The sequence below is a fragment of the Triticum aestivum genome, chromosome 3D, assembly GCF_018294505.1.
Source record: "Triticum aestivum cultivar Chinese Spring chromosome 3D, IWGSC CS RefSeq v2.1, whole genome shotgun sequence".
NCBI lineage: Eukaryota > Viridiplantae > Streptophyta > Magnoliopsida > Poales > Poaceae > Triticum > Triticum aestivum.
The window spans coordinates 109,738,675-109,756,852 of NC_057802.1; the positions used below are offsets into that span (position 1 = coordinate 109,738,675).

The window sequence follows — 18,178 nt, forward strand, 5'->3', positions numbered from 1 at the left end:
GCGGAGCCGAGCCCCGATCCAGATCGGATTGGGGGAGGGGGGTTGGCGACATGGGGGGGAGTGGGTGCGTGCGGGGATTAGGGTTTCAGGACGTGGGGGATAAGGTGAGTGGGGTGGACCGGATGGGCCAATTGGGCTGGCCGGCCGGCAGCTGGGCCGGTTGGCCCAAGGGGTTGGGGGGTTTCTTCTTTTTTTCTTGTTTGTTAGTTTTATTTTCTGTTTTTGTATTTTCTTTTCCCTTTTTCTGTTTTATATATTTTAGAGCATCTTAGAATTTTCTAAACATGTGTTTTCTTCACTATAATTACCTATGTAATATTTGGCACAGTCCGAACATTTTTGTTTTAATGTTTGAAAACTTTTGTTTTTTGCCATATATTGAATTTAAATTTTGAACCGGTTTTTGAACTAACAAGAGATTAGCAACAGTAACCGAGGTGACGTGGCATCGTTAGCGTGGGATTACTGTAGCCTAATTGTCCGGGCATCACACATCGTAAAACTCTCGTGCCTGGAATCTGCCTGGAAAGCTCCCGTGCTTGGAATCTGCCTGGTTTTAGGTAAAACCACAAAACTCCGACTGCGATAGCAATGCGAGCACAAACGAGTAGCAAGGATGAAACGTTTGTGATATTCGAGATATTGGAAACGGTTATATAGGGACAACTGTATGCATCAAGGCTCCCTATCCCCGACGGTTTTTGGGTCGTGTGGGAAGGACCCCCCTATCGCCCACACTCAGTTGGCGACGGTTCCAAATGTCGTCGCGGAAAGGGGTTAAAAACCATTTGTATAGCACCGACGCGCACCAGTGTACTTATAGTCTTATTACTTGTTTCTAGGTAACGCTACTGCAGGATGCTGCTAATGCGACACTACGATCAGAGACCCTTCGACGAAACTGTGTGCGATGCAATAATCGCAAACGGTGGTGTAAAAAACCCGTCAAAAAAGGTGCAAAACGTTTGCGATGACGAATGCATCAAATACGGTTCAGATTTTAGTTGCGTGTGCGATGCATGGCATACGGTTCAGTTCAATTAATTGTTTGCGATGAGGAGGAACAAAAAACGGGTAGCCAGATGAAGGTGTAAGCGATATACAGCATACGGTTCACTCCGATGAACTGTTTGTGATGAGGAGGAACAACAGAAACAGGGAGCTAGATAAAGGTGTGTGTGTTTGAGGGCATACGCTTCAGAAGGATTAGCTGTTTACGATTAGGCAACAGACTAGAAACGGTTAGCCAGATCAAAGTGTCTGCGATTGATGGCATACACTTCACATGGTTGAACTAACAAACAGAAACAGTTAGACAGATCAACGTGTGTGCGCGATGGTAATAACTAGTGCGCACGGTTGTTGGAACAAGACGTGTGTTGACATTGCCTATCGCGGTGCACCCTATGGTGCAAACGCCACGTACGCGGCCGAGAAAGTGTGCCCATGTTACACCTTCCGGGAATAGTGCCGCACTTCATCAATAAATTTTGAGCCTGCGTCCCGTCACATTCCAAATTACTACCACGCTATATTTAATTGCAAACATGTTCACACCGATCAAAACCTAAACGGTTTCCCACTTAGGAGCTTATTAGTACTCGGTTATAAATACTACTACTCCAAGATGACTGCACATTCCTCCTCAACTCCTCATCCACAAAAACAAACAAGTCATTCCTCATCGTTCCCTTGTGTCTTCCATGGCCAGCGTGAGTTCTAGGTCGAGAGATTGCCACCAGGGAGAGGCGAGCATGGAAGCGGAAGCACGAGAGATGTCCCGCCTCACCGCGAAATCAGCCGACATGTCCCGCCGCGCGGCCGTAGCACAGAGGTCCCGCGGCGCCGCCGAAGCAGCACGGAGGTCCCGCCGCGCCGTCGATGCAGCAGACTGGTCCGGCCGCGCTGCGGAAGCAGAAGAGATGTCCCCTCGCGCCGCGAATGCAGCAGAGATGTCCTCCCGTGCCACAGCGGCCTGGGAAAATGTCTCGCGGGCAGGCGAGGACTCCTACAGGCGCATGCATGCAATCGTCTATAGCCGGATGGATCGGATCTCCGGCTGGGCGAGGGTGCAGGACAACATGAAAGCCTCGTTTGAACAGGCTACCGGCGTCATCCGACAACTAAATGAGAGCAATGCGAAGCTCCGGGCCGAGCGCGACCTGTTGAGGGCGAAGATCGTCGGAAGTGCGGAGCAGCAGGAGGACCTTGTTGAAGAGGACCGGCGTCATCATCGATAAACTTATGGACGAGAATGCCATGTTGCGCATCGAGCGCAGAAGGCTGGTGGAGGGATCCGTGGATGCTCTCAAGCAGCATCTTGAGGACAAGAAAGAGCTCATCGCCGCTCGCCGCGGAGACTAGTTCATGACCTTCTCTTCACTAGCACAATGATCATATCCAGTTGTAGAGAACATGAATGAGAGTGAAAGTGCAAAATACCGTCAGATCCCTCGGTAGGGGTCAGAGCGCAGCTGGATGTCCTGGATCAGAGCTCATACAAGGGGTCTATCCAGGTTCGGGCCTTTGGAGAATAATACCCTATGTCCTGTTGGTTTTCATTATTCATGGTGGAGGATACCTCGTGCAAGGGATTACAATGGTGTATGAGATTGCTACTAAGAGTTTCCTATTTGTGGACAAATGATGGAGGGGACACTAGACCTCCCTTTCTATAGGCAGGAGAGGTCTAGGGTTTACACTGTAGATGCGATATGGGGCAGTGTCGCCCTCTAATCTTGGAGCCCACGAAGATCATCATCGCCTCCTAGGGTTTGCTCCTTGTCCTGGGCCTAGTGGGCCCCTTGTAGTTGATGAGGCCGGGCTCCCTGGTGCTTAGCCACCCCCGGTACAGGACCCCGTTAGAGAGGAAGGACAAAGGTTTGAGAGCATGGAGAGCTCATGATCCATATGCCCCAAGAGCCAAGAGGACTGTTATTGATCCTAATTTCTTCACTAGAGAGCAACAATATTTTTATGAATCTATTATGCTTGAGAAGAAGCCCCGAGTTCCACCTTCGGTTGTGTCTACACTTCCTGGAGCTCCATTCACATCTGTTGATGCCGAGACATCATCGACGTGTGTCTCTCCACTCCATCGAACCAGACTGGTGCTGCCAGCTAGAGGACTTCCTCTCCTACTGCCATCGATCATGCTGCCCCGAGTGACGTTTAGATCTCTTGATCTTTTTGGTATCTTGATGCCATTGGGGGATAGGTTCGAGTGAGAGAGCATTCTTTTAGTTGAGTTACATCGCTTGCCACTTTATTCGATTTTTATGTGATCTAAACTCATTTCAGGAATGGTGGAGCGACATGTCATCTTGGGGGACCAAGTCATGGGAATGATGGGAAGAGTGCATTTACCTTTTCCGGTAAAACTTGAAAACTTTGGGGGGCACTGTGAGCCCAACAGGAACCGGGGTACCTCGGGCCTACGGGCCTAGGGCTTGACGGTGGCCCCCGGCATACGACCTTACCCCGAACAGCGATGTTGGAGGCCTAACTTCTCCTCAATACAAACTATAGGCCGCCTGGGTATTGTTCAAGGTGCTTCGCAGCCGCCCCCAGCTCCGTGAAGTACCTCCTTGGCCGTTCGAGAGGCAGTCTGCCCTGTGTGACTCATTCCCGCAAGGGGAGCGGGAACCTGGGTGTTAGAAGCATTGAATGCGCTCCATCCCCCTCACTACTACCGGTGTCAACAACTAGAATGGGATGCATTAGACCCGTCCTTGGTGTATGGTTTCCGGCAAGGCGCCCCACTCGCCAAGGTCATCAATAGTGACCGCTGAAGATTCACCTACTCCGCGCACGGCTACAGGAGCAGTGTTCGACAGCCACCAACTCTGTACGAACGGGCGTGCCCTGACCGGTCACATTGGGCCGGTATAGATAACCCATGCTACTCCTTTGTTTATACCTAACCAATAGAGGGCTCTGACGGTGAGGAGGAGGGCCCGGAGTAGTGTAAATACGGGTAGGCGTCGGCCTAGACAAGTGGACTCACATACACAACTAAGAACACACATTGTAGCTCTCGATACAGCAATATCATCCTAGAGCAGGAGTAAGGTATTACACCTCGATGGTGGCGTGAACCTAGGTAGCTCCAGTGTGCTCTAGTATCCTTTTGTCTCGTTTCCAGCAATCGATGACTTTGGAAACTCAATGCGTTCAGTTTCTGGCCGAACTCTCAAAGGGTTGTAGCCAACAACACAATGTCAGGTTCTTAGACACCGACATGCACACACCTGTCTAGTTGGGTCCAGATATCCGATTGCTTTAATATTCATAAACTTGTTTAATACTAGAGATTTGATAAATGTTATTCCAGAGATGCATGCCCATCCATCCACCTCCCATGTTTTTTTAATTTCATATTTTAATTTCAATCTAACCTTTTGAACAAAAAGTACCAATTAAGTTTCGTTTGCGTATTTGTGTTCATCGTGACGAGAACTTTCGAGCAAGACCATCCTTGCATACATTTTGACAACTTTTAAAAAAAATGAAGTTTCAAATATTGAAACTTCACAGTCGTAACATCAAGTTTTCCCAAGTTTCATCAAGTTTTATCAAGTTCCATATGCTTTTAGGGTTCTGGGCTTGGTACAAGCAACATGGCAAACAAGATGAATCTAAAAACAAAATGTATTCAAAATGGATCTTATTTGAAAACCCTTGGCACAAGCAACATGAATCTAAAAACAAAAGTTAAATTGGACTTATCATTGAAAAGATAAAAATATATTCAGAATTAAAAGCCAAAAGAAAAAGGACGAGAGGGCGGGATGGATGGAGTTGCCAAAACATGCAAAAAGATGTGCGCATGGACCCTATCCAAAGCAATTAAGGGTTTAGGTACATGCCAAGCAAGAACCCAATTAGATTTTTATTGCCTCTCCTCTCCATATTTTTCCATATCGTGAGATAGTGGTTGTGGCATGTTGGGGCTGATGCAACAAATACAGAGGCAGAAGATTGCGGAGAAGCTGCACAGTGCAGGCGGGCATGCCCGGGCGATGTCGCCGGGGTGGCGTGGACGGAGGTGCTAGATCGGGATGCAAAGGTGATGAGGACGGTGTAGAGAAATAAGAGAACACAGAGACAGGGGTGTTTGTGCTAAAGATACATAACAAAACCGTGTTCGTGTATGTCCAGCCGACAGATGAATCAATCTCCTTTCAAGTTTCAGCCTAACAACCTTCGTGTACGTACATGTGTGTATCAAGGACGCACGGATCCATTGGCCTGCTCAAATTCCTAACAAGGACGATAGAGGGAAGCTATACGACAACCCTGCTCAAATTGGTACGGATAAGATCAATTTTATTTAGTAAATATTTATGCTTGACAGATACAAGCCTCCCTCTTCGGCGTTTCTTTTATCCATCCTCTGCAGGCCGCTAGCACTGGTCAATCATTGTTGCCTTCACTTGCCCCCAACGTCGCCGGTTGGGTCGAAGGGTACAAGATCATCATGCGGCCCAGTGCATGGGCGCCGAGTATGCTTGATTGCCATGTCGAAGGCGACGGTCCTAGAGCTTGGTGGCATGTGTGTATGATGTTTTTTTCTCCCGTTGCAATGCACCGATCGAGTTATTCATGCATCCATTGATTTACTCTAAATTTTTTTAAGTCGTCAAACATTTATTGGATTGGTTTGTGGATATACAGTGTGACAAGTCGTGTGAGATGAAGGTGGTGAACTGTCTCAATGTGAAGCCAAGTATGTGGTGGATTTTCCATGGTTGATGGTAGACCGGTAAAGGTAAAAGTTTGAGCTATCAAATTTTGTATGATCAATCTCCTGGATGGTCAAACCTGAAAAGTTCAGTGAAGATTCAGATTACATATGGATGCCTTTTCTGCCTACAATGCTATAATCACGCCAACTATGTGTATGGAGTACCACAGATGATACAAAAATTGCTTGCAGATAGGTAGATGGCTGCATGCAAAACTGTCAAGGCCGAAGCCATCGCTATTCTGGTTGTACTAAAGGAATTTTTTAACGTATTCTGAGGCTCCCTGGTGGTGGAGATCGACTGTGCAATGGGGAAAGGGGTTACAGGTTGATTCTGTAAGCAGATCATTTTCCTACCGAATTATAGTTGATACTAAATCTGCATTGAGAACTTTTAGGCATATCACATCAAGACACTTAGAAGGACAAACAATGGGCTGGCTCATGAACTAGCCAATGTTGCCAAAGCTCATGGAGACCTTGTGGCTGCGGATGGTGTTCGGGACCAACTACATGATCTGCTCCGGAAGGAACACGATGCAGCCTTGATGTCAGCCTAAGTCTTGATGTAATCCTCAAAAAAGATATTGCTTGCAGATAGGTTATACACAAAACATGCATGTTGTAGGTCTGTTAATTTTAATTTTAGAATACTGAGATTTGTTCAGATGCTTTCCTTACTATTATGGCTAAAAAATCCAGCAGATAGTGACTGAAGTTTGTTGGTTTTACTCAACTTGGAGCTGCTTGATCGGTACTAAATCAAGATGATGGTGACATGATAGCTGGTGTTGAGTATAGGTATATGAACTAAATTTTCCATTGTGCCAAAACTAACACATTGGATTCTTTCTATTTGCTTCTACAATTTTTCAAAGAACACGACGATGCAAATGAATCTCATTATGTAGACATATGTAATCTTAGTTTTTTACTATGTAAACTATGATAGGAGTAGGCCCACATAAATGTGTATCCATTTTTGCTTTCTATTGATCCTTATGACAAAGGGGATGTGCTGGACTGAGTGGCCGTTCTATTGAAACAAAGGGGTGGAACTTGCAATATTTGAATCAATAGAGGTTATCATTCATATGGATTTTATTATTAGGTACTTGCAGACGTGTGTCACTTCCTTAGATCATGTTTGATTCTTAATTTTTTAGATGTTTCATATATAACCATCAATTATATTTATGCAACGGGCAGTCCCTGTACATTCTTTTTTATCTGCTCTAAAACATATTTCGGTTTATAAGCATTATACATGGTTGTCTATAAGTAAGATTATGAGTTGATCCAGTGCCGAAAACAAATTAGTTGAACATGTTTGTTCTAGCAGTTTTAGGCAACAATTCACGTGTGTATGAAGTTTTAGTTGAGAAATGGCAGGGACATCTATTGTTGTTTGTATAATCGTGCATTGTAAAATATTTTTTGGTAGCAAACATGTTAACGAGGGCGCAAGTTTTGTTTATACATAATTTCAGAACTACTATTAATTTTTTGGCTGATTTCTCGAACTAAATAATGGCTAAAGTTTTTTTTTAACAATTATTTGTGAGCTATGGAGGAGAACAAATATGATTCACGATATATTGTAATTAAGAAAGAAGGGTGATTTAACGGTAAAAAATTATATGATAAGTATTCCACCACTACAATATCTATGTCACTAAGCCTGATTCTCGCACCTTGCATCCTCCCGTTATAATGCACGGGCACTTTTACTAGTGAAATTCTAAATCACAAGACAATCGGACGACCGCAAATGTCGGTGCCCGCGTTCATGCGTGTACATGCATGCTACAAGTAAAACTGGGTCTGAAGTCCTCACACTTAGGCTAGTCATAGTGGGAGTAACTTAGCAAGTAACATAGCGCACTTCGAGAATTTTTTGCTTATGTGGCATGTAGTTAATGAGAAGTGGTAACATAATATGTTACTGTAACATAGCGCTTTCCAAGACAAGATGAGTCTACAAGCTAATTAATGAAGTCCTCTATGACACTACTACTATGTTACTTTGCACTATGAAGGTAGTAACTTAGACTAGTGTCATATGCATGACACTAATATAAGTTACTCCCCACTATGACCAGCCTTAGCCGACACTCGTTTTTAGGACAACTAGCAATCGCTTGCTAGCTACTCCTTTTGTCCAGGTTTATTAGCTCCCCTCTTAATTTGAGCCAAAGTTTGACCTATAAGTTTACCTAATTAAACGTAAATTATATGCCACATAGAATATATCATCAAAAACCTCTCTTGAATACAAATTCAACAATATTTTTCTGTTACATATACTTTATATTTTATTAGTCATATAGATGAACAAATCTAACTCAAAAATAAGAGGTCCTAATAAATCCAGATCGAGGGTATAGTCAAATCCATTGTATGATTCTTTTTAGATGAATATATTTTGCGCCATGAGGGCCTTCCCATTTTTAAAGAAAGCCCCGAGTAGGCCAAGATAATCAGATGCTTCCTTGGCAGAATATAAAGCAACCGACATGGGACAAGAGCACAGCAACGAATTCATTGCTGTAGTGTTAGATTAGACAAGGCTCTTCTTTCCTAGTACTTCCTCCGTTTCTTTTTAGTCCGCGTATAAGAATTGGTCAAAGTCAAACTTTATAAAGTTTGACCAACTTTATATGAAAAAATATCGACATCTATAATACTAAAGCTATATCGTATGGAAATTAATTTCATGATGCATCTAATAATATTGATTTCATATTATGAATCTCGATATTATTTTCTATAAACTTAGTCAAAGTTAACAAAATTTGACTTTGACCAAACCTTATATGCAGACTAAAAAACGGAGGGAGTACATTATTATATTGTATATATAGAATGTGCTGCAGAGTTCCTTTCATGCACGAGAAGGAATAAGCCGGCCATACTAAAGTAGTGTAATCACTGTGTGCCGCAGGAGGGAGGCTAAACCAAGCACTTCGCTAAAGCATGGATGTGCCTTCACATCGTAATCTTAGAATCGACACTTGTTCCAGTTAGAGCACCTAGCGATGGGCAAATCCGACCCCCAAATACTCGCGGATGTGATCGGGCGCGTTTGCGGACAGTGATCAGTCATGTATTAAATTTGCTATTCTACATCAGAGCTCTCATATTTGAAACCCTATATCCATTTAAAGCATCCAAAAAAAATGATACGTATTATATACTACGTACTACCCTAATTAATCTTCATCGTTGGAGATATCCACGCCGTCGGTGCTGGGCGCCGGGTGCACGGGCGTGTAGGAGGGCTCCGGCTCCTCCTCCTCCTCCTCAACCTCATCCATGTAGGCGAGCATATCCTTCTCTGCAGCGTGCTCCGCTTGCATGTCCTATCGACAACGACGTCTGGCCTCCGCAACCGACTCCAAGCGGAGTGAATCAAGGATGGCCTGCTGCCCCGTCTGCACATCTGGGTCCCCAGCATCCCCACATCCTCCTCCTCCTCAACCTCAACCTCCTCAACCTCCTCCTCCTCCTCCAGATCCACTGCATTGGGAGGTAGCCCCGCGGCGATCCGGGCTAAGCGCCTTGCCCGGATCTGCTCAAGGAGTTGCACCCGGCGCTCTGGCATTAGAAATGGATTAGCTCCTCACCCGACGGCGTGGGGGCATGGCTACTAGTGGTCGCAGACGAGGAGTGGAAAGTGGCGGCGGTGGCAGACGGGAGTAGCGAAATGTGGAGGGGTAGGGTTTTGGTTCCGGCGGTCGGCTTAAATAGCCGGGCTAGGCACTACGGGGCCCGCTGGAGCGGCGCCATGAGGAGACATCGGTCCGACGGAGGAGACGAGTTTCGGACCGCCGGATTTCGGACTATTTTCGTGTGGGGCCCTAGCGTCAGTCCAACGTGGCGGACGCGCCCGTGCACCCCCATATCCGCCCCTTATTTGGGCCGAATATGAGGGGTGCCGGTCAGCCCGGGCATTTGAGGCCCGTTTAAGGCACCCGTTTGGGTCGCATTTTCATGACCGATCAGTGGCTGGGCCGTCCGCCTGGGCGTATAGGACAGGTTTGGGGCGTCCGACTGTAGATGCTCTTAGGCAAAGCCGACCCCTCAAACGCCCGCGAACGCGATCTGGCGCGTTCGCGGGCAGTGGCTGGTCACGCCTCAAATTTGCTACTCTACATCCGAGTCCATATTTCAACCCCTAGACCCATACAAAGCATGCAAAAGAAATCCTACATACTACATACTACGTACTACCCTAGCTAATCATCGTTGTTGAGATGTCCACGACGTCGGTTCCGGGTGCCGGGTGGACGGGCGTGTAGGAGGGCTCCGGGTCCTCCTCCTCCTCCTCCTCATCCATGTAGGCGAGCATCTCCTCCTCCTCTGCGGCGTGCTCCGCCTCCATCTCCTGCCGACGATGGCGTCTGGCCTCCGCAGCCGACGACGGGCGGAGGGAATCGAGGACAACCTGCTGCTCCGCCTCCGCGTCCCCAGCGTCCCTCACATCCTCCTCCTCCTCCGGACCCACTGCATCCGGAGGTAGCCCCGCGGCAATCCAGGTTTCGTGCCTTGCCCTAATTTGCTCTAGGAGCCGCAGTCAGCGCTCCGACATTAGAAATAGGTAGCTCCTCACCCGACGGTGTGGGTGGAGGACGGCGAGTGGAAAGTGGCGGCGGCGACGAACGGGAAGAGGAAAATGTGGAGGGGTAGGGGTAGGGTTTCGGTTCTGGCGGTAGGCTTAAATAGCCGGGCTAGGTACTACGCGGCCCGCCGGAGCGGCGCCATGCGACGACATCGGTCCGATGGAGGAGATGAGTTTCGGACCACCAGGTTTCGGATTGTTTTCATGTGGGACCCGAGCGTTAGTCCGACGTGGTGGACGTGGCCGGCCGCCCTCATATTTGGGCTGGATATAAGGGGTGCCGTTCAGTCCAGGTGTTTGAGGCCCATTTAAGACGCCTGTTTGGATCGCATTTTCATGACTGAGCCATGGGGCCGGGCGTATATAGCGGGTTTAGGGCGTCCGGCTGTAGATGCTCTTAGATCATACACATATGGCAAAGGAAAGGTAACATAACAAAAGGGTAGGCAACGTAAAAGCAGTCAAATGTCTTGTGTGAGAATCTAATGCACCTTCAAGATCCAGTAGTTAACTATGGACACTTTGTGTGGTTATCTTTAGTTTACATGTGTTGTAGCCCTCGTACTTTGCGCCTCCCCTCTTTTTCATGTCCGGTCACGCATCATGGACACCTTAGTTTCTTCTTAACTAACTCGAAGCGCATGCGCATATATCCCTATCCACGCGAAAGCAGACAAAACAAATGCAAAGCAATGATCATTACCGTTGCATGTACCCCCGTATGTAATCATAGCTAGCTTTCACGCTCAGATTTGCCCATAGGGGTACATTGCCTATGAATCGAGCGAAGCATATGTCCTTGTTCCAAATAGTCAACAATTTGTCTTTAGGAACCACGGATGAATTATGAGTCAAGGTGCTACTTTTGGTCACACCATGATGCATGTGTGCAAATTCAGCCTCGTCTGAAACCAAACCTCTCCGACCAGCAGCCACAGTCAAAGGCAGCAATCACACGCAACTAGATATGGGCACCGACATACTATAAAACAAAACAAAAATCCATATGCATGCATTAGCGGAAATTTCTAATAGAGCTCGTGATCCATGGAGCTTGATTTTTGAATATTTTAAAAATCAAGTCTCTAAGTTTCAAAAAATTCTGAAGAAAACTACGCATGTACTTAGGGATGTATACTACATGTTTGTAAAATTTCACGATGAAATACGTTCTGATGTGAGCCACCAAAAAAACACGACTTTCTAACACATGGACTATCCACTATTGCAGTCTTGTATGTGGCCTTCAACTGTCCGTGGAATATAGGCAGTCTTGTATGCTAGTAGGTCTGTACTTTTTCATCATCTTGCGAGCAGAAAACCTCAACTGAATTCCATTTTTACTGGAAAATTTCCTATGAACATGCCAATTAGTTCCCGAGGCTCCGGGCACATTGCATGGGCGGTCAAGAAAATTGTTACGCAAGTACGCAAAGACCCATCCATCTACGAGAACAAGTTGCAATTTTAAGAAAGCAAAGCTAAAGCCAGTAGTATGCAACACATGCAACCACATGGTCCTGTTCATTGTAGACCGGTGCGGTAGCATGAGTATCGCTAACTACTTTTGGCAGAGGTGTATGGACTCACCTCAACTACCATTCATACAAAACCCTCTGCTTCAAGTAAGTTCTATATAAACCCCTCAAACTGCCATGTGAGCTGCATCACGCAAGGGATCCAGCACTAGCTAGCTCCGGGCAGATCAGGAACACATTGCCCCGAAGCCCCCAGCGGACTAGAGATGGTGGCTGCCGTAGTTGCCGTGGTTGTGGCGGCGGTGTGCTTGCGGCTGCCGGCGGCGGCTCGCGGGCAGCTCCAGGTGGGCTTCTACAACACCAGCTGCCCCAACGCGGAGTCGCTGGTCCAGCAGGCCGTCGCCAGCGCCTTCGCGAATGACTCCGGCATCGCCGTCGGCCTCATCCGCCTTCATTTCCATGACTGCTTTGTCCGGGTACGTATCGCCTAGCTCGGCCCCATTACGCTCTTGTTTTGCCCATCAATATCCATCCTCCCGAGTTTTTACCTAGCCACATTGGCAGCAAAATATAGGTAACAGTACTTCGAATTTGTTGATCGTACACCGTACTCACAGTTTCTTTGTAAGTTTGCTATTCCAATGATTCGATCTACACCTTGCCCATGCACGGAAGAAGGGTGAATATTTAGCTAGAAAGTTGAGACTACAAGTGAAAGCAGGGCCTCCCTCCGACGTTTTTGCAGTTTAATTTAAACCGCAAAAACGTCTTATGTTATGGGATAGAGGTGGCACAAGAAAAAAAAGATGGTTGATTGAAGAGCATCACATCACACTTATACGTATGATGCTAGAGCATAATTGGTTTGCTATCAAAAATTAGCACGCCAATGTTTGACATTCTGTCAAATATTGGCAACTACTTGATTGACTACGAGTTATTTTGCCTATCTCACATAAAGTTGCCAATAATTAAAAGTTTTGATATTGTCAATATTTGGCAAGTCAAATATTGGTAGCAAACCAATTATGCTCCTACACTTCGGACAGATCTTTACATGATTTGATGTTACCACTACTACTTACGTTTTGGTCTACTCATTCAGGGATGCGACGCCTCCGTGCTGCTCGTGTCCGCCAACGGCACGGCTGAGCGCGACGCGGCCCCGAACAAGCCCAGCCTCCGGGGCTTCGAGGTGATCGACGCCGCCAAGGCCGCCGTGGAGAAGAGCTGCGCGCGCACCGTCTCCTGCGCCGACATCGTGGCCTTCGCCGCCCGCGACAGCATCAACCTCACCGGGCAGGCGGCGTACCAGGTCCCCTCGGGCCGGCGCGACGGGAACTTCTCCCTCGACCAGGACGCGCTCAACAACCTGCCTCCGCCGACGTTCACAGCGCAGCAGCTCGTGGACCGCTTCGCCAACAAGACGCTCACCGCCGAGGAGATGGTCATCCTCTCCGGCGCCCACACCGTGGGTCGCTCCTTCTGCAGCTCCTTCCTCGCCCGCATCTGGAACAACACCACCGCCACCGTACGTCCTCCGATCTCCCTAGTAACACCTGCAGCTGCAGCTGTCCATGGTGACCATGTAAGGCTATAAACTACTGGTGTGCGTGCAGGTGGACACGGGGCTGAGCCCGGCGTACGCGGCGCTGCTGCAGGCGCTGTGCCCGTCGAGCCCGAACGCGGCCACGACGACGGCGGTCGATCCGAGCACGCCTGCGGTGCTGGACAACAACTACTACAAGCTGCTGTCGCTCAACCTCGGCCTCTTCTTCTCCGACAACCAGCTGCGGACCAACGCCACGCTCAACACGTCCGTCAACAGCTTCGCGGCGAACGAGACGCTGTGGAAGCAGAAGTTCGTGGCAGCCATGGTGAAGATGGGGAACATCGAGGTGCTCACCGGCACCCAGGGGGAGATCCGGCTCAACTGCAGCGTCGTCAACAACCGGTCGTCGGTGGCAGCCCCCGAGGCTCAGATGGCTCGCCACTACTACTCGGGATCCACCGCCTCCATCGAGGAGATCGCGACCAGCTGATGACATTAATTTGCCATACGTGTGCAATTCGTCCCACCACTATTTTGTTTTTGCATGGTTCGTCTTCGTCCCACCACTATGTTAGGTTAAGATCACTAAATATGAATGTATCCGTACGGTGTACACGCATATGTAATGTACCTCTGCTTTTTCCTACGCGTGAATAAAACGATGGTCTATTTGCGCACCTTGATTGACTCCAGGAGGAAGCAGTCCCCCTGAATCAATTCCTACCTACGTTTTTTTTCTTGTTGGGTAGAACACTTGTATTACTTAGTCACAACTGTATTACAATCCTCGCAAAAAAAAAAACTGTATTACAATCAGCAATGTTCACTTCGATGACACCATAGCTAGAACCCAACCAGGTTATGGTTCTACTCTCTAGACGAGCAAAGTTTGCAAGAAAATTGCTAACCTTACTTTCACAGCATCTAATATGAGCAACGGATTTGCTAATTCTTATCTCGATGAGAAATAGACATGTCACATCTAAATTGACCAGCACATCCACCCAATTAGAAGCTGAAACAGTCGTGCAAAATGTTTGATCACGTTATCGCTATGCATTCCAAGTCGTTCTATCGGGTCGCACTATAGGCTTTTTATGTTTTTTATTTGTACTGTTTTTGTCCCACGTCGGCCTGTTCTTTTCGGCCTGTTTTTGTCCCACGTCGGCCTGTTCTTTTCGGCCTGTTTTTGTCCACTGCACATGCTGATTTCGTTGGAAGCGGTATACTCCTATTCGGCATCTCCGATTAGGCTCACAGTCACAGGTCGCCCGCGAGCGAGGGGAGCTCCTATTTATCGCGTTCTGCGGCAAATATGCGCCGCGCCGCACAGGGGGCGCCGACTGGGCCGGCCCATTGAATGCACTTTGAATACGAGCGTGAAAAAAATGGATTTCGTTGGAAGCGGTATACTCCTATTCGGCATCTCCGATTAGGCTCACAGTCACAGGTCGCCCGCGAGCGAGGGGAGCTCCTATTTATCGCGTTCTGCGGCAAATATGCGCCGCGCCGCACAGGGGGCGCCGACTGGGCCGGCCCATTGAATGCACTTTGAATACGAGCGTGAAAAAAAATGCAAAAAGGGTAGCGGGTAGCGCGCGCGTTCACATGGAATCGACCACGGGACTTCCTGCCTGCGCGAACTCGCTGCTAACCACTGAGATAGAAGAGGCCTGCATAACCGAATACAGCAAAACTCTATAAGAAACTAAGTACAGTTCCAGACTTAACACTGTTTGACATATTCCCGTTTTTTCAAATATTTATTAATTTTTTGAAACGTACGACTTTTTTCACAAACGCAAACAAAAATTATGAAAATGAACAAATTTTGAATTTCCCAAACATTTTTTTTAAACATGGACGTTTTGGAATTTGTGAACAATTTTTTGAAGCATGAATATTTTTTGAAAACTTGGACTTTTTGGAATTTGTGAAAAAAAATGAATCTTGAGAACAAATTTCGAAACGGTGAACAAATTTTGAAGCGCGAACAATATTTAAAAGCACGAAGAACTTTTTGAGTCTTGTGAACAAATTTTGAAACAAAGAACAAATTTCAAAGCGTGAACAATTTTTTAAAGCACGAATATTTTTTGAGTCTTGAGAACAAATTTCCTATAAAAGCCCGATCGAGAATTGTAGCACAAAAATAAAAGCGCCGAGCGGGTATCAAACCGAGGATCTCGTCCTAGCATCAATGCACTACTACCAGCGGAGCTAGCAAGCTTTAATGCTCAAAATACAGCACAAACCTTTAAGAACGAACTACCGAGCGCAAATCTGATTTTTTTTCTTCGAAATTTCAAATGCATTTTTTGAAAAAAAAACCTCAATGTTTTGTGAAACGCAACTACTTTTGAATACCGTGAACAATTTTTTCAAAAACTGCCACATTTTCAAAAATTATGAACAATGTTTAGATATGGGAACAATTTTGTAATCCCAGAACAAAATTTGTAAAGGTAAAAAAATTTATGAAACCGTGAACATTTTTCGAAATGTGAATAAATTTTGAAACCGCACATTTTTTGAATTGTGAACAAAATTTGAAACATGAACAGATTTCAAATTCGCGAACAAAAATTGTGAAATATTTTAAGAATTATGAAAAAAAAATTGAAACCGTAAACATTTTTCAAATTGTTAATTTATTTTGAAACATGAATAAATTTCAAATTCGTAAACAAAATTATAAAACGGATAACATTTTTCAAATCGGCGAACAAATTTTGGAACTTCAAACATTTTTTGAATTGTGAACAAATTTTGAAACATGAACAAATATCAAAATTCGTGAACAAATTTATAATGTTGTGAACATTTTTCGAATTCTGAACAAATTTTGAAACCACAATTTTTTTTCTAATTGTGAACAAATTTTAAAACATGAATAAATTCCAAATTCATGAACAAAATTATCAAACTGTGAACATTTTTTGAATCTGTGAATAAATTTTGAAAAGCGTGAACATTTTTGAATTGTGAACAAATTTTGGAACATGAAGAAATTTAAAATTTATGAACAAACTTATAAAATTCTGAACATTTTTCGTTAAACCGTGAACATTATGAAAATAGAAACAAATAAAAAAACAGAAAAAGGAAAATGAGAGAAAAAGAAAAGAGATAAAATAGAAAAAACAAATTCAAGGAACCTTCTAGAAGTTTCCCAAAACCAGAAAAAACCAGCTTTTTTGACAAATACCAGAAAAAACCAGCTGGGAACCTTCTAGAGGTTCCCAAAGCCGGGAGCGTTGGAACGGTTAAACGGGTCGGCCCGTTGCGTCGCTGCTCGGTCGCTCGCCTGTGCGAAGCGCCGGCAGTTTGACGCAGCGAGCGGCAAATAGGATTTTCCGCGAGCGACAGCACGCAGCCCTCCAGCGCACTCGGTCAGCACTTGGGCCAGCCCAGTTTAAGTTTATCCCTCACTGGTGGTTTTAGGAGGGTTCTTGAACCTTCTCTGAACCTGTTTTCCCATATATTTTTTTCACTGTTTTTTCTTCCAGTCTTTTCTTTCTTTTTCTTTTTTCCGTCTTATTCTTTATTAAATTACCATTTCCTTTTTCGTGAATATCTTTTAAATTTGTGAATATTTTTATGAAATCTTGAACATTTGTTTTGAAATCATGAACATTTTTTCAAATTTGAGAATATTTTTTTAAATCATCAACACTTATTCAAATTTGTGAATATTTTTCTGAAATTATAAACATTTGTTTTTAAATCATGACCAGGTTTTAAAAATTGAGACCATATTTGGAAATCGTTAATATTCTTTCAAATTCGTAAAAATTATTTTAAATCTTGAACATTTTTTGAACTCAAGAACCATTTTTTTGCAAATTCACGAACATTTCTGAATTTGACAACCTTTTTTTAAAATATGTGAATGTTTTTTAAATGGGGAATAACTTTTTAACTTTTCGAATATTTTTTTGAAAATCTTGAACATTTTTTGTTTGATTAACTTTTTTTAAATCCATGAACATTTTTTGAATTCATGAACATTTTTTTGAATCAACGATAATTTTTTGAACCGAAGAAGTTCTTTTGAAATTTGAAACAGTGTCTGAAATTCACGAACATTTTTTTCTTTTTGTACAAATTTGAAATTTTAATTGAAATTAGTTGAAATTCTCTATCTTTATTCAAATTGATGAACATTTTTGTAATATGTGAACATTGTTAAAAATCATGAATTTTTTTGAATATGCGACATTTTTTTTAAATCATGAACATTATTCGTGAAAGTTATTTTAAATAGTGAACATTTTTTGAACTCATGAACCTTCTTTTTGCAAATTCACGAACCTTTTTTAAAATCTGTGAATATTTCTTTGAAATGGCGAACAACTTTTGATTTTTGGGAACATTTTTTGAAAATCTTGAACATTTTTTTGATGAATATTTTTTGAATCAGCGATAATTATTTGAACCGAAAAAGTTTTTTTGAAATTTCAAACTGTGTTTGAAATTCACGAACATTTTTGGTTTTCAACAAATTTGAAATTCTCTATCTTTATTCTAATTGATGAGTTTTTTTAATACGTGGACATTGTTAAAAATCGTGAATGTTTTTCAAATATGCGACATTTTTTAAATCACTAGCATTTTTTTAATCCGTGACATTTTATGATTTCTTAAACAATTTATATTTCAAAATTCTCATTTTTAAAAGAAATGGAACTTCTTCGAAATCCAAAAGTATTTAAAGTAGAAAATAAACGAAAATAGAAAAGAAAAGAAAAGAAAGAGGGCATCTGTACATGGGCCAACCG

At 44.4% G+C, this 18,178-nt stretch overlaps 1 protein-coding gene across 1 annotated transcript; it reads left to right on the forward strand.

Moving 5' to 3' along the window:
• Nucleotides 1–12,041: 12,041 nt before the first annotated feature.
• Nucleotides 12,042–14,066, forward strand: LOC123074288 (peroxidase 1). Its single transcript, XM_044497172.1, has 3 exons — nucleotides 12,042–12,321; nucleotides 12,951–13,376; nucleotides 13,465–14,066. Exons 1-3 carry the CDS (start codon nucleotides 12,112–12,114, stop codon nucleotides 13,885–13,887), a joined length of 1,059 nt encoding a protein of 352 aa, XP_044353107.1. The 5' UTR covers nucleotides 12,042–12,111; the 3' UTR covers nucleotides 13,888–14,066.
• Nucleotides 14,067–18,178: the final 4,112 nt, after the last annotated feature.